General features: G+C 35.7%; 1 protein-coding gene across 1 annotated transcript; it reads left to right on the forward strand.

Annotated features, from left to right (window-relative positions):
• Positions 1-5,259: 5,259 nt before the first annotated feature.
• Positions 5,260-14,893, forward strand: LOC132030438 (uncharacterized). Its single transcript, XM_059420072.1, has 12 exons — positions 5,260-5,460; positions 9,039-9,157; positions 9,305-9,411; positions 9,533-9,620; positions 11,658-12,681; positions 12,871-12,925; positions 13,028-13,109; positions 13,265-13,345; positions 13,647-13,751; positions 13,833-13,885; positions 14,339-14,471; positions 14,635-14,893. Exons 1-12 carry the CDS (start codon positions 5,301-5,303, stop codon positions 14,716-14,718), a joined length of 2,091 nt encoding a protein of 696 aa, XP_059276055.1. The 5' UTR covers positions 5,260-5,300; the 3' UTR covers positions 14,719-14,893.
• The last annotated feature ends 1,853 nt before the right edge of the window (positions 14,894-16,746 follow it).

A 16,746-nucleotide genomic window follows, 5' to 3' on the forward strand; every position in this document is an offset into this window, starting at 1 on the left:
TTCCCGCCGTCATCAATTTTTACCTCTACAAAATGGGGGGACTATTCAGACACGGCAAACCGAGGATACCGACATGCCTTGTCGTTTTCATGGTTATGCTCAGACACGATATGACTGGCTCATCGGGGACGAGGCTTCGAGCTCGATCTGGGATGAGGCGCAAGGTTAGGGCGGTTAACCCATAAGGAGAAGACCGAAATATCCGCCCTCAACCGGATATTTTAGCTGCCGATCTCGCAGAATACCGTCACCAGTATTTCTTTCCTTTATTTAGAATTGTACTAGGGTTGGGACTCCTATACTATATAAAGAGGAGGCTCCCATCTATTGTAGGGGGGTTGGCAGCAGAAAGAAAGAAATAGTTCATATCAAAAAGCAATAAGAATCATTTGAAACCATTCCCATTTGTTCCTAAGTTCATCTTTATTATTCATCGTGTAAGTACTCAATGTAGGGTATCGACCCGCTTTATACCCGAGGCCGTAACATAATTAATATTTAGTCAGATCTGCTTCTTTATTTACTTATTGGCTTATCTCGCAATTTAATCTCGAATTGAATTTAGCCACATATCTTTGGCATCACGCATAAATTTAATTGTTCTCCATTTTAAGGTTAAACAGACCCCTTTCTATATTTGAAAATAATTTGCCTTTATGAAATGATTTATAGCCACACAAAATATATGTGACTCATTTAACACCATAAGTTTAAAAGTTTTCTATTCTTTCTTAAATTTCGTGCCCAGTCAAATAGACATATCAACAGCTACATAAATAATTTAAAATAAAACTTAAAATTTAAATTGATAACATTGCAAATTCAAAACATGCAAACTTGAACGGCTAAATATTGCAAATCAAAAGTTCAAACCATATAAACTTAATGGCTAACATCGATGGACAAATTTAAAGAAGATATAAACTTCAATGTTCAACTTCGTGCATTCTCACCAAGTGCCTATGCAACACACCGGTACTCCCCCTCCACCCCCCACAATACCCGGTGCTCCGGACTTATGGAGATATATGTTATCACAATGTTGACATTTAACATGTTTCTTGTCTACTCGATCAAAATGCATCCACACCACACTTGAAGTTGATCTTCGAACTCAAGGAGAGGGTAAAGGATTATCCATGGAAGTTGAAAGTATAGATATACATTAGTTGACTAGCAAATTTAGATATAGAGAGAATTGTGAAAGAATTGTGTGAAAATGAAGAAGAACGGAGGGGTATTTTATCATTTGGAAATATGACCAAAGCGTGATTTATTCATAAATTTAGGGGTTCAAATAAAATTGGCAACGGCTAGTTTTTTAAATTTACAACGACTAGCTTTTTTAATTGGACAACAACTAATTTTTTTTTTTGTTTAACAATTTCATCATTAGATGTAAATGTTAATCTTATTATTATTAGTAAATGCAAATGTCTATTTTAGTATTAGATTTTTTATTTTATTTTAAAAAACTAAAATCTGACCCGGCCCACTAACTAAAGCCCGACCTGGTTAGCCCGTTATGTACCCCTCTTATCCGTGGGGTGGGGACACCCTCTCCTCCCCAAGCCCGCCCTTAATCGCGCCGCCTGACCCCGAACCGGCCCGGGTGTGGCCCACGTTTAAATGCCCCGGCCCGGCCCAACCCACTTGACAGGCTTAAGTTTAATGTTAGAAATGTTACAATTTAATTTAAATTTCATAATTCAAAATTTGGTTGTTTCTCTATCTAGCTAACGTTGTTTACTCTTAACTATGAAAAAAAGATACACTATGCGACATACACCTTAATTCTCTAAAATAAACACTTTTCACATTGTAGATATTTGGACAAACATGCTACTTAATCACGTTATTCACTGGGTTAAGATTACTCAATCAGAAGCTCATAACCAAGTGGAAAAAGGGTAGAATGGACCTTGACTAGATAGGCATAACAATTCACGATCTGCAATTTGTTGCCGAATTATTTCAATTAATTATATACTTGCTCACTCTCACATTTGACCTTCCACGAGTTTCTCAAAAGGGTTGTCCTACCAAAAAAACACTATAGAAGACTATTTTTAGTTACTTATGCATTAAGTATATATTACTTAGGCCTCATTTGTTTTCATTAAGATTAAGACGTTCGAAACTATCCCAAGAATGCTATTAACATCCTGCTTTCCTTTAATTATTAAGATGTTATCTTTAGGTCCGAATACCGAATGATTAAGACCGTTTGTTTTTCAATTTCGAATGTGCATAATGTATTTATTTAAACATAATAAATATACAATTTAAATTAAAAAGTAACTAAATAGTAGAAAATAAATACAAATTTAATAAAATAAATTATTTGATAAAAAAAATGAAACATTTATGTTCACTAGTAATGGTGGAGATGTTTTATAGTCGCGGTGGGTGTTGAGTGGGGGTGGAGGGGTGAGTGGATGGTGGGTGGTTGGGGTGAGGGTTGGGGTTGGTGGGGAGTGGGGTTGGTGGTGGGAGGTGGGGGGTAGTGAGGACTAGGGGTGGGTGGTGTGGGGTAAGGGTTGGTGGTGGGGAGTGAGGGGTTGGAGTGGAGGGTGGGTGGGTGATGGAGTGGGGTTGAGGTGGATGGGTGGGTGGGTGTGCGTGGGGTTGAGGTGGAGGATTGGGGTTAGGGTTGGGTGGTGATAAAAAAGTTGTATACAAAAATACTTTTTAATGATATTAAGACTTCGTTCAAGATCTTAATGATTAAGACCTATTCAGTACACTAATAAGTGCTTAGATCTTAATGCAAACAAATGCACTTAATGGCTTAAGGTCTGAACCATTCAGATTCAGACCTCCAATAAGTGCAAACAAATGAGACCTTAGTATGTTTTCTCCTCCAACCTTGATCCACAATAGAAAAATTCCCAATAATTTATTTTCACCTGATTAATGTAATTTCAAAATTTTCTCAAGTTTACTACTATGAGAACCCTTTGATTTATAGTATAACGCTTATTATTATATTAGAGTTCATGAAAAATGTTTGACGGAAAAAAAAGTTTAGAAAAAAATAATAATATTATCTTGGGAGTTTGTAAGTGAATCACATAAATTTATCAATAGTTAGAATAGAACATCTATAACAAGATTTAATTACGTCGCGGAATAATTGATTACTCCAATTCATAAAAGACAAGTAAAATGGGCGTGAACAATATGAAAAAATATTCAGCTGATGTAGGATACACATTTTTTTAATCTCCAATGACATAAGCTAATCTACAAGAAAGTCATCATCAATACGCATAAAACGAAAAAGAAATATGTCTTTTGCTACCTTTTGTTGTTCATTGATTTGCATACGTAGCAATTATCTAGCGCATTACCCTTGAAGCTACGCATACTAATCTATGTGGATATTAGAGAACTTTTTATATGAAAAAAGAAGCATCATTCCCTCATTGTACCAAGAAAAAACTATAGAATAACACTAGATCAATAGGGAGAAAAAAATGAACAGTAGAGATAAATTACTATAACTAACTTAGGGGTCGTTTGGTGCACGGTATAAGGTGGGATATCTCATCACTTATTTATGCGGCCATGAAGAGAAAATTACAAAAAAGGTCCCTTATGTTTGGGGATTGGTTCAAAATGACCGTTTAAATATATTTTTGAGCTGATTAGATTTTATAAAATTTGTCAAAAGTGGTCACTTTTGATCTCCCTAAAATTTTTAACAAATTCTGACTATTACATTATGAGAATTGTAAGAAAAGAAAAAAAAAGTTAAACTAGAAACACCATGAAATTCCTATTAAATCTTAGAAATCACAACACTAAAATCTACACAAAATATATGAAAACTAGCAAACTATACCTTAAAATTTTGCACTAACTTATAGAAATAGACCAAATATAGCAGAAGCTATAAAAGCTATATTTATAAATGCGAGTTCATGTTAATTTCCTTTTATTTTCTCAATTTTATTAAATCTGTAATCAAAGTTTGTTAAAATATTCAGACGGAGATAAAATTGTTCACTTATGGCAAACATAAGAGACCATTTTTGCCATTTTCTCCCATTAGGCGTATATGAATTTACAATTACCAACGAGCCCTTAAACTTTAACTAATTCGCTTCCCTCACAATTCTTGTTAAATCAGATCATCATAATTTATTAAAATATTTTGCAAAGATAAAAAATACTCAATTTTCAAGAAACTTAAAGTATACAACAACAACAAGGCCAGTATAATCTCACAAGCACAAACTTAAAGTATAATAGGAGTATATTTTAAGAGAACATTTTGAAACTCTTCCAAACATAAGGGACCATTTTCGTATTTTCTCCAGTTATGCCTATATGAATTTATAACTACCAACAGCCCTTCAACTTTAACTAATTCGCTACACCGACCCAAGCAAAAGGGTAAAGTAATAATAGCAGTAGTCGGAGAAATGTTTTCTTATACCTTCATTTGCATCAACACCACTTTTACTTCTGCCACCATCCATCATCATCTCTCCGTATATATACATACAATTGAATATATACATACAATTATATATATCCTCGTTGTTTCGAAAAATTTATCCTAACAATTTTTTCTAAATTTTCTAAATTCATAAAAAATACTAAGAACTTCAAAATTATACCTTCAAATATGAGTTCGTGTGGAAAATCATGATCGGGATAGCGAACCAAAAGCTATGGAACTTGGGTGTGGGTCTTTTGTTGAAATGGAATTGCTTTTCTTTTAATCTTTTTATTTATCGTGAATGGGAGAATCATTACACATAGTATGCCGATCGGCGTATTTTTTTGTTTTACGCCCCGTAACTCTTCCTCAGCCAGGCTTGGGCAGAATAGCAGAACAAAGATTAGTCACGTTAAATCTCTTTTTCTTCACAATTATTGCTAAAAATCTAATAATTAAATTTTGTTAAAATATTCGATGGAGATCAAAATACACACTTTGACAAATTTAAAGGATTAACCTTATTTAGGAATTTTGAGAGACCATTTCGAAACTATACCACGCATAAGGGACCATTTTCTCCAATTACGCCTAATATAAATTTACAATTACCAACAAGCCCTTAAACTTTAACTAATTTGCCCCACCGACCCAAGAAAAACCGAAATACAATATATACCTTCATCGATTTCCAATTTCCCTCTTTGATTCCGTCATTTCCATTTACATCATCATGACTGTATATATATAATTACACATATATCGTCCTTGTTCCGAAAATTTCACAACGTACCCTCTAAGCAACTGTTATAATTTGTCGAAAATTAGAATTGAATTTGAATCGAGAAAAATGGATTCTTCAATAGCCAATTCTGAATTCGAAGAACGGAAACAAGAGGAAGAAGAAACAAAAGAAATGGTGCATAGGACAAAAGTTATTCAATTTTTGGGCAGAACGACACCTATTATTCTACAAAACGACAATGGCCCTTGTCCACTTCTCGCTATATGTAAAACCCCCTTTTCTCTTATTCTTAGGGTTTTATTATGCTATGCTATGTTGTTTCAATTACTTGTTTCAATATGCTATGCTATGTGATACAGTTCCGATTTCGAGAGTCAAACAAGAAATTCTTTGACCGTGATTTATTAGTATGCCCTTTAAATTTTTAATTATTGTGTGGAACCACTTTTTATGTAGTTTTTACTAACTATGTAAATTATTTTTTAAGAAAACTTAAAGATTGTATGTCTGAATTCACGATCACAAATTGTATCACATAAATTGGGACAGAGGGAGTGATATATGTATGTAGTTTATGGTGGAATTTTCCAGAAGTCTTTTTAAGTAATGAAGAATCTCTCTAGTTTTAGCGAACCCCATTAGAGCGAAATAGATGTAGATGAGTTATATAGAAGATCCCTACTAGTTTGGAGTTGAGGTATAGTTATAGGAAATAAAAGAAGTTTGGAATTGAGGGATAGGTGTTGTTGTTGAGGTGTTCTTGAATTAGTATTTACTATGAGGGTTGACTATATGTTAGCCTAAACCTGGATATGCCTTTTAGGATAGAAGTTTGTATCTTCTTATTGTGATGCTTACTGAATCGTTCGTTGGTTTTACTTTGCGGTAGCGGACCAGAATTGTAGCTTGTGCTGCTTTGGTTTGTAAGAGAGACCAGAAGATGCAAATGGAATGAAAATAAAGAGAATTCAGAAAGAAAAGGAAATAAAGTAGAAAAAGAAACTTTTTTCATTCACACTACTTGATCATGGTGATAGCAATCTATAGAGATATAATCTTAGGGAATCGGCTGACACGTGATTGGTTATAACCAAAATTCTGACTGAGGGACTAAACTGTAAATAATATACATGGACATAACTGTAATAGCTTCAGTGATCCAACGGTTACGATCCTCACCTAAACCTCAAGATACAATCCTTGCATGTTGCATCCTTTCCTCGTCAAAGAAGTTGATGCATAACTATCGAAGCTCGGGCAATGACCTTATAAACCTTAGGTCCCTAATTAGCTACTTATAGCAATTAACAATAGATTGGCGCATTGTGCTAGAATTTCTATCAAAAGCAAAGTTTTCTCTTCGCATGCTTTTGTAAAAGTTAGCCAATTGGAAGGTGTAGCTTGGGTTCCTACCTTCTTCATTAACTGTGACACACGGAACAGATGATGTATCTTAGCTGTTAGAGTCAATTGAAGTATAGGCAACAGATCCGATCATCCGACATTCTTTATTACCATATAAAGTCAAACTTTGCTGCAAGTAGCAAACCTCTTAAGGTTGCTATTTCACATTACTTGATCTATAGCTACAAACTCCCTCTTATTTTCTCAGAATACATGCATAAAGTTTTATTCTTCCATCAGCCTTTTTCAAGTTCTCTTACGGTTTCTGAGCTATCTGTTGTGTTCTTTTGAGGCTTTGAGCTACTGTATTGAAGACTGGGTGGGAGGGAATCGATAATGGGCTTCAAAAGGGTGTTTGCAAAGGAACCATTGTTACACCAGGTTTCAACTAGGGACAACCCGTTCTCCCACTCCCAGGTTGCTGATTAGGGGTACATCTCAGATAAGTCGCTAAATACATGTTCACTCCCTAGGTTATTGATTGGTACAAATTTTTTGCCAGAATGATACTGAAAGGAGTTGTGGTGTTGTCGGAATAGGAATAACTATCATAAAGAGGAAAGTGTATTTGAAAGAAAACTTTCATCGAGTAGGAGGCTTAAGAGTGCCCCTGTTGGCTGAGGCTTTTTAAGTCTGTAGCAAATTCATAAAGGCTATGGTATTATATTATTAATAAAGCTTACCCCATACACTGGGTGCGTCCCCCCTAGCGCAGAAGTGGATGTATACGGTATGTTGCTTTTCCTTGCATTTCCGCTAAAAGGCTTGGTACCATATAACATAAAAAAGTGAGAGAAGCACCCAAGGGTATGTGCCTAGTGTTCAATAGAGGGGAGGGGGGGGGGGGGGGGAGGGGGAACCATGAGGTCTTAGGTTCAAATCCCAAATGAGGCAAAAAGCACTTGGTGTTTTCTTCCCATCTGTCTAAGCATTGGTGGGCACAATTACCTATCTGTGTCGGTGGGGGTAGCAGGTACCCAGTGGAATCTTCGAGGTGCGTGCAAGCTAGTCCTGATACCACCTAATAAAAAAGTGAGAGAATAAACTCTTGTTGAAATTGGTAGTTAAGAACATATAATATTAGGGGTTTTGAGTTACAAGAATAAGAAAAGTATTCTAAATCTTATACCTAATTATTATGATAATTATTAAGAGTATCATAGTGTAGCATATTATTAATGATCGTCTTGTGTTTCAATACCCCACCACAAAGTAAAGGTAGTGAAGCAACTTGAGTTTCTTATTTTGAAAACTAGAAATGGCGAAAAGTTACTGGAATTGCTTAAGTAGTGACGCGTGGATTGTGTCAGCCAATAGTGAAAAATCATTGACAGCAAAGGTGGTGTGTTGTTTTCTCCAAAGAATATCTTCCAATTTTGTGAAGCAAAAGTACTATGTTTTGCAATATACATAAAAAAATATCTATTTCCTATCACCAGAAAAGGTACAGTGTCAAACCTTCAAACAAATTTGGAGTAGCATGAATTGGCAGCTAGAGAGTAGTTGAGAAATTTTCCTGAATATAAGCTGAAAAGTTGTCGAATATGTTACAATAATGGGAAGAGAAAAAAAAGCTGGAAAAAAGGTTGTCGCCGTTGGATTGGTCACTCAAAAGAAGTGCTCATAGGTTTGGCAGCTGGAGTAGATATAGATGTGGTGCCATTTAGATATAGATGTGGCGCCATAGAAATGACACCAGAAATAAAATGGTGCTGTCAGAATGGGTCATCGGAAGGTGCAAGATAGTGAAATATGTAAAAGAAAAGAAAATGTTGGCCAGACAAGGCCATGCGTAAGTACACATAAGGTACTTATATCTCGACCAATATCTGTGGTACTTTGTGAATGGAGAAGTGAGAAAAAAAAAAAACACTTACCAAAATTGGTAGTCAACACATTCAGCAGAGCTCCTTATATAGGAGTTTTTATTTTTAAGAAACATTGGAATCTTGAGTTAAAATGAAATAAGAAAAGCTTTCTACTTTGGGGATTCCTTTATTGTGAAATAACCAGTAGTGATTCTGTCGATGTTTAACACATCTCATCAAATTCAAGGTGATAAAAAAACTTGAGTTCGCTTATTTGAAAATAGGAAATCAGTTGACGAGGGTTAAAGTTGTTCCTTGCTGTCAGAAGAAGAAGGAAATTCATGATAAAAGTTAAAGGGATGATAATAAGCACTTTACCTGGAAATTATCTTCTTGTTTATACTCAGAGCTGTTGGAACTCAAACAATGTGTTGGTACAAATAAAGCTAAGGGGATTTCATTTTCGCATGATCAATGGGATGCATTTCTATTGTATATATAGTTATTTCTTGCTCATGAAGAATGCTATGATGTCAATAACTAGTTTGCTTGAAAATTCTGTTAATGCTTTGACTTATATTTAAGGATCGGTAGTTGTATTTAATATGGATCTTTCTTATATGTTTGACAGGTAATGTACTATTGTTGAAGAACAACTTGAACTTGAGTCCGGATATTCCTGAGGTTTCACAGGAGAAATTGCTTTCTCTCGTTGCTGAGCGGCTGATAGATTCAAACAGTAATGTCAATGTAATTAGATCGCCTTTATGGATATGCTTTTTGTTCCTTTCATTTGTACAATTTCGGGTAGTCTTGTGTTGTATACTATATCCAGTCAAATTTGGTCTCTCTTTTCTGGATTTGAGGTAATTGTTAGCATATTTTATTGCTATCCAGGACAAAGATGCAGGATATGTTGAAAATCAGCAACAGAATATAGGCGATGCAATTGATTTGCTTCCTAGACTTGCCACTGGTATTGATGTAAATATAAAATTCAGGAGGTAGACAATCTTTTCTTTTTTTAATTGCTTTACTAACACACGGGTCACTTCATCTTTAGGATGCGATGACATGCATGTTTCCAGTTTGTTGTTCTGATGAAATACATGTCTTATTTGGCAGAATTGATGACTTCGAGTTCACTCGTGAATGTGCAATTTTTGATCTTTTGGATATTCCACTTTATCACGGTTGGATAGTTGATCCACAGGTATGATTAGCTACATTTCTTTAAGTTGCTTATGAGGCTAATTCCTTTTGTTTATCTACATTTTCTAATAGTTGTCAGTCTGACTGTTGTTCCCCCAAAAAAAGAATCTAGGACCTCTTGTTTGGGCCTTAGGCTTTGCTTCCTGTGTTAAACCTCACAAGCATAACAATGCATTGTTAAGGCTGAAAATATGCTCGATATATCTGTTGGTATATGGAGATTTTGCTTTGATTTAGCTCTAGGAATTACTGTTTTATTTCATGGTGTTAAATATATATGATGGTACAACTTAAAAGAGATATCCTACCCTCCCAGACCCCACTTGTGGGATTACACTGGGTGTGTTGTTGTAACTTACAAGAGACGACCAATATACGCATTTTAAGTATGACTGCTAGTTGCTTTACATTCTTGTTCCCAGGAGCTTCTGTATTTTGCACCTGTATTTGACATGAATTTTGGAGACTTTTGAAGCAATATCCGACATCTGATTCAGTTTTGGAATTTATGCACGCAATTTTTAATTTGGTGATTTTTCAATGCTTATTTTGGACTTGCTAGACGTGGTGTAATTTCGTAGTAATTGATGAAAACCGCCTAAACTATTTTCCAAGGCAAAGAAGCGGAACTATGATGCAAATTAATGCAAACACTAACCAGAATTAAAGCAAACATCTTGACAATCACAGATAATCGAAAATGGTGCAACCATTCTGTAACTGGTTAGGAACAAAGGAGCCTATGGAAAGCCTATTTGGAAAGGAAAATCGAGGATATGCACGTGTTGTCATAGTTTACTCCTCCATTGCTCTTATTAGGATTTATATCACGTATCTGTCCTCTCTATTGCTATACACTCCTCACTTATAAGCCCTTCTTCCACCTTAATTTTTTTTATTGGTTTATTTTTGTATGTTAGGGGTGGCAAACATGACCCAAAAATCTGTAGCCCGCCCAAAGTTTAACGGGTTGGGAAAATGGCATATTTGATGATGGGTAATTTTGGGCATATCCCAATCAAACCCGTGTGATAAACGGGTCAACTTGGTCTGAGTCAATAACGCAAATCAAGAGCCTGGCGGATAATCACCAGAAGTTGGAGGAAGAACATTTTTAGTATATGGAGGCATTTACAGTTACGCTATGTAAAACCCAAGGTGGACTAGCCTATCTTGACCCAGCTTAATTTGCGCGGGTTGAGTAAATGACCCATTTATTGGCTTTCACCATTGTGACTCACCCAAATTTAGCCCAACCTGCCCATTTGCCCCTATTATGTCTAGGCTCAATTTTTTTTTTTTTTAAAAGATAATGTCTAGGCTTAATTTCTTGTTTAATGATCTCAATAATTGCATCTAAATAAAATTGTTACCTTCTCAAAAAAAATTGTTACAGTCTATACATACAACTGTTACCTTCTCAAAAAAAATAAAATAAATAAATAAATAAATAAATTGCATCCAAGTGCAATTCTATAGTTTTTTTAACAAGTGATAGTGATTCCATTTAACTCTTGATTGTTTGTGCAATAATACTCTGGAATAGATGTAGTTAGTCCAAGGGCATTCTGGTCCCAGATTCTTTTTTCTAAATCAAGTTCCTTGTATTCTGTATAGTTTATATATAGTTCATCTTTTTACCAAACAAAAATAGTATATAGTTCATCTCTTTACCCAAAAAAAAAAAAAAAAATAGTATATAGTTCATCTCGATTTTATCCATGAATCAAACAACTTGTTGATGTCCTGTTCTAGTTAAAAGTTCTTAGAAAACCTTATGTTAGTATGAGACGTCAAATGGCGGACAACTCATTTTGGCCTTCGAAAACCTTCTAAATTTTATTACCTGTAACTCAGATGTGTGTAATATATTGAAATGAAGCCTGAGATGCATCATGGGTAAGTATTTTTTTCTTTAGAAGTTTCTATGATGGAGCTGCATTATTTTGACCATTTTGCTCTGAAAGTAGTTTGTTTAGTTGCAAGTTTAACCATGGTGTATTGGTCAATTATCTTCTGAGTTATCAATTTGTTCCAGGACCATGATACAGCAAATGCAATTGGATCAAAGTCGTACAATTCTTTGATGGGGGAGCTTGTTGCCCTTGATACCCAAAATATGGACACTGAGTTTAAGAAAAGTTCTGGAGACGACGATGTTGATTTTGCTGCTGCTACAACTGCAGCACTAGGGGTACCTTCTCCATGCCTCTCGAGAGGGAGATCATTTGATGATTCTCCTGTTTCTATCACAGATCACCATACAGCCAGAAAAGGAGATATTGAAGAAGAAGCAGAGCTATTGAAAGCCCTTGAATTATCTGAGGCTGAAAAAGCAACTTCATCAATAGAAACTGATGGACTGAATTCTTTAGGTGAGATAGCAAATCTGAAGTGTCCAGAACCGGTGGTTCTTAACAAGACATCAGAAGGAAATGCTAGTGAGGCACAACCAGTACTGCAGCATGAAGCATTGATATCCACAGAAGAATTAGTATCTAACAATCACGAAATATCTGGTGATGGCGATCCAAATAGTTCCCAGTTGGCCACTGGAGTAGCTGTTAGTTCCTCCCTGAAAATTGATCAGGAAGCCCCTACCCCAGATCTTGGAAATGCAAAACTGCTGGCTGGAAATGAGAGTCTGCCTCTTGAGTCGGGACAAGTTTCTTCATCTGCTTGTGAAAATCATGAGCATCTATCTGAAGGTACAAAGGACATTCAGGAAACAGCCACTGTTTCTGGAGATGGGAATGCAGCGGAACCAAATCAAGTTGGTTCTGATGTGTTTGATTCATCTAGTTCCTCGATACCATCTGCTGTCTCAGGTTCATCGGGTGGCAGACGACATGACACAGATGAACCTGAAGCGTTTAGTTCTTCCATCGATGGTGACGAACCCATTTATGAAGGAGAGGATTGGATTTTGGAGTCAGCAACTACAACTTACCAAAGTCGAGAGCCTATGTATGAAGGTGAGGTAGTTCTTGCTGAACAAGTGAATGGAGGCAGTAAAGATGTGCCTGAGACAACTGTGAAGGATGAAATCACACAGAAAGAAGGTCAGAAATTCTTTTATATGAATAAATCAGGCAACTCATATGTCTTCCTTGACACTTTCCAAAGAAAAAGTAAAAAATAAATGTCTCCTTGATCTAATTGTATTTCATTTCTTTCATGTATTTCAGCATTTTTTTCTACCTTATCAGTTTAAGTAGAACACTATGTTTGCTCTTCTTAATTCTCATTAGGGGAACTGGTGAGGAACTTTCTGAAGAACAGTGCAAGCCAGTTAACAATCTTTGGGTATGCTCCCTTCTCTGTTATAAGTTCATTCTACCATTCATAACTGTAATACTATGTTTTACTAGTAGTAACAGAATTATCTTTTGTTCCTCTTTTGCACAGATTATTTTCCTTGCAAGAGGGTTTGAAAGAACGGGAACTTTGTGTTTTCTTCAGGAATAATCATTTCAATACTATGTTTAAGGTATTTACTTGCTCTGTTGTTCTAGTTGAGGAGGGCATTATTATCATTATTTATGTGATTTATATTGTGGTAAAATAATTTCCTGTGAAGATACGATCATATCTCCACTTATTAAGTTTTCTGGGGATAGAAAGCTGACGTCAGCGAATGTGCAGTTTGAAGGCGAATTATATATTTTGGCCACCGACCAAGGATTTATAAATCAGCCTGATCTGGTATGGGAGAAATTCAACGAGGTAAGAAGCGTGTCTTTTCATATATTTACCTTGGGTTTGATCAATAGGCATAATCTGCATAATCATCTTCTCCCTTTTTCCTAAGCACATGATGTTTTCTATGTTTAATAGGTGTCAAATAGCATTAAATTTGGTATACTATACTGTTGCCTACCTGGTTGCTATACTTCAACTTTTGCATATCTTGCTGCCTAAGGGACATACAGTATAATGCAGCTCTATTAAAAATCTATTAGTCTTGTTTCCAGAAGTTAGCGTGTTATTATTTGTGTGCATTGCCTAAGAACTCAATGCTCTCCAGGTGAATGGAGACACAATATATGTGACTGGCAACTTCAGGGAGTTCAAGGTCGAAGATAACACCAACACCACATGGGATCAACAGAGTGCTATGGCCAGTACTGCAGTATGTATTTCTTTTCTAATAGAATGTTATGGATTTTGTACCAATGGCACTTGTGAAACTAACTTCGGCTGTTACTCCCAGGACTTCATGGCGGCAAACAAGGACAATTCAGGACAAGGACATCCAACTTTCAAGTAATTATCTAATATTTACGTGCCTTCTTTTTTCATGTATTAACATGAGAATGGAATTTTGCAGATCATATACTGCATCAGGAACTATTCTCTTTTGTTAGCTCTCACGTTGTCTTTTAATCGACAAATAGAAGTTTCCACAGTCTTGTCTGTTGATATTCAACCTTTGCCTTGATTGGTAGTTAAGTCTGATGGAGATATTTGGGCAATGCCCTTCTTTTCCATGTCGACAAAAATGTTCGCATCAGTAGAAGTTGGTGACGCGTTTCATTTACCAAATAGTGTGAAACATTAATTCGGTTTTAACTGTAATTGTAACTTTCTTTTGGAGCTTTAACTCTTTGGATACTTTAAGTCGATACGCTTATATTTGCAACGTTAATTAGATAGCATGGACGTATCTACTTGGTGATAACACTAAGATGTATACTTTTGCTGATTGTTGGCTGGCAGTTCTGATTTACAATTGGCAATAGCTCTTCAGCAACAGGAATTTGAGCAACAGCAACAGGCACCACAGAGAAATCAAAACCCCCCGCAACAACCAGCTGTAAATGTCGGGTCAAGGTTGATTACTGGTCCTCAGGTAGGCTCGAAATGTTCTGATATTTGAGTTTGCATATTTAATAACTCCCGACTTGAAGTACTTTCATCGACTAGTGGATTATGTCACGAAATGAAATGGTGACTGCAAGGTATAAATCACCTACAATCAAATAAATCTAAGAGAGTAAATCACTTTCTTACAGGTACCAAGGACCAGCGCGAGACCTATGTCTTCGTCTCCCAGGCCGGAGCCAAAGTCATCAAAAGACAAGTGTATTGTGATGTAAAGACTGCTTCATTAAGTGTGTTTGTGAAGTAGCTTATCTTTTTTCTTCCTAATCACTCTCATGTTAACCGAAGTAACACATGTATTGATTCAAGTTGCAGTCCCAACTTTTGTATAGAACGTTATATGTCAGGGAAATTCTGGTTATGGCAAAGTCAAGATCTTTCTTTCTAACATTACACCCTGTTACACTTTCTGTGGAACTAACTTTTTGTGTTATTTAGAGTAAGCTGCGTGTGTAAACTCACTGCTTGAGAGCTCTGTATTTTGATTCCATTATCAATTATGCCCAATGCCAATATAGAAAGCCAGCTGAAGTTTGTTCTATTACACGCCCCTAACTTGTTCTATTGTTTATGCACTTGTATTTTCTGAAAAAAAAAATTACTCGGTACATATTTTTTCTCTTGGAACTTGCAAATATGGGTCTGAGACCCCCATACATTGCTATAAAAATGCTGCCTTTTTTCTGTCCGAGAATATCCATCTGCAGTGGGCGCTAGCTAGGATCCTTATGTCAGCTTGGTTGTTCAAAAGAATGTGTCTTTTTACCCCTTGCATCTTCATGCCCGCCTACAGATCTAGAAGATCTCTGAATCGAGTGATTACATGCTTTCAATCACCCTTCAACTACCAATTCGTTAATGGCCCCATATTTGTCAGTCTGCTCCAACTCGAACTTTTGGTCTCTTTTCATATTTAAAAAAGGAAGGCGCCACTTCAAAGCAGGTTACCGAGGTTCTTAAGAAAGATTCTTTTGCTTAGTAAAGTGAAATTCTCCTTTACTCGGATCTTTAATTGAAGTATAGCATTATGATTTGAAACAACTTGTTACCCTTTCACACGCTTCAATTTTTTCGCTGAACACGTGCTTGTGATGTGGCCACATATAAGAGGGTCTCAGAACCATATTCAACAAGTTAGGGGCGCGTAACGGATCACCCGCAAAGTTAAGGTGCGTAAGGAAAACTTCTTAGCAAGTTTAAGGGGAAAATATGCATTAAGCCTTGAGAAAATCTTGAAGTGGTACAGTTTTACTTTTACACCATAATAAAAATGCAACTTTAGGACTTTTTATACAATCTAATAAGTCAAAGTCTGGATTTGTATTGGAACACAAAAATAACGGAGCTAAATGATTTTGGTTAAACATGATTAAAAGGTTTATTGACTTTGGAGGATCTCATTAATTGAAGGTGACAGAAAAAAGCAAAAGAGAAGATATTATTCATATGGCAGATAAAAAAAAAGAGAAAAGTCAGGATATGTGGGGATAATGAAAGAGACAATACCCCTCCATCCTCCCCTCCCCCCCTCGCAACTCACGCTTCTTTTTTTTTTTTTCTACTTTATTTTCCAAAATACTGTACAAACTTTATATGGAGTATTTTTTTTTTTCCAAAATAAAGGAGTTTGTGCAGGGGACCATACTAACCCTTTGTCTCAATCGTAGGACTGAGAATATGACAAGCCTACAGCTATGATGTTAACCCCACTACCCTCTCTTTCAACAACAATTACTGTTCACTATTGCAATATATATGCTGGTTTCCTTCCTCTTTTTTTTTTCTTGCAAATTTTGCTTTCAATTCAATAGTTCATGAATCCATAAAAAAATCTTACCCGCATTCAATATTTGGATGGAATTAAGCAATTTAACATTAAGATTACTAATTAAAATGAAAATACATTATCACATAGGATAGCTTATTAGTTTATATAAAAAATATATATCTTGTGTTGATTTGTTGCAAACGCATGAAGCAAGTTCGTTTTCTTCGTATCACTAGTAGTATGGTTGGTCGTAGTAACTTAGGTAGCGTTTGGCCATAGATTTCCAATTTTTTTTTTGAAAAACTTAATTTGGGTGAAGTTTTTCAAGTTTTGAAAATGTGTTTGATCATAGTTTTTCAAAACATATTTCAATTTTTATTTTGAAAAACGTGAAAATATTACTTATCTTTCATAAGATCTAAAAACTATTAAGAATACCCAACCATACAAAACATACATACTTGCAAATCCCAAA

The sequence above is a fragment of the Lycium ferocissimum genome, chromosome 9 (assembly GCF_029784015.1).
Source record: "Lycium ferocissimum isolate CSIRO_LF1 chromosome 9, AGI_CSIRO_Lferr_CH_V1, whole genome shotgun sequence".
In the NCBI taxonomy this organism is placed as follows: domain Eukaryota; kingdom Viridiplantae; phylum Streptophyta; class Magnoliopsida; order Solanales; family Solanaceae; genus Lycium; species Lycium ferocissimum.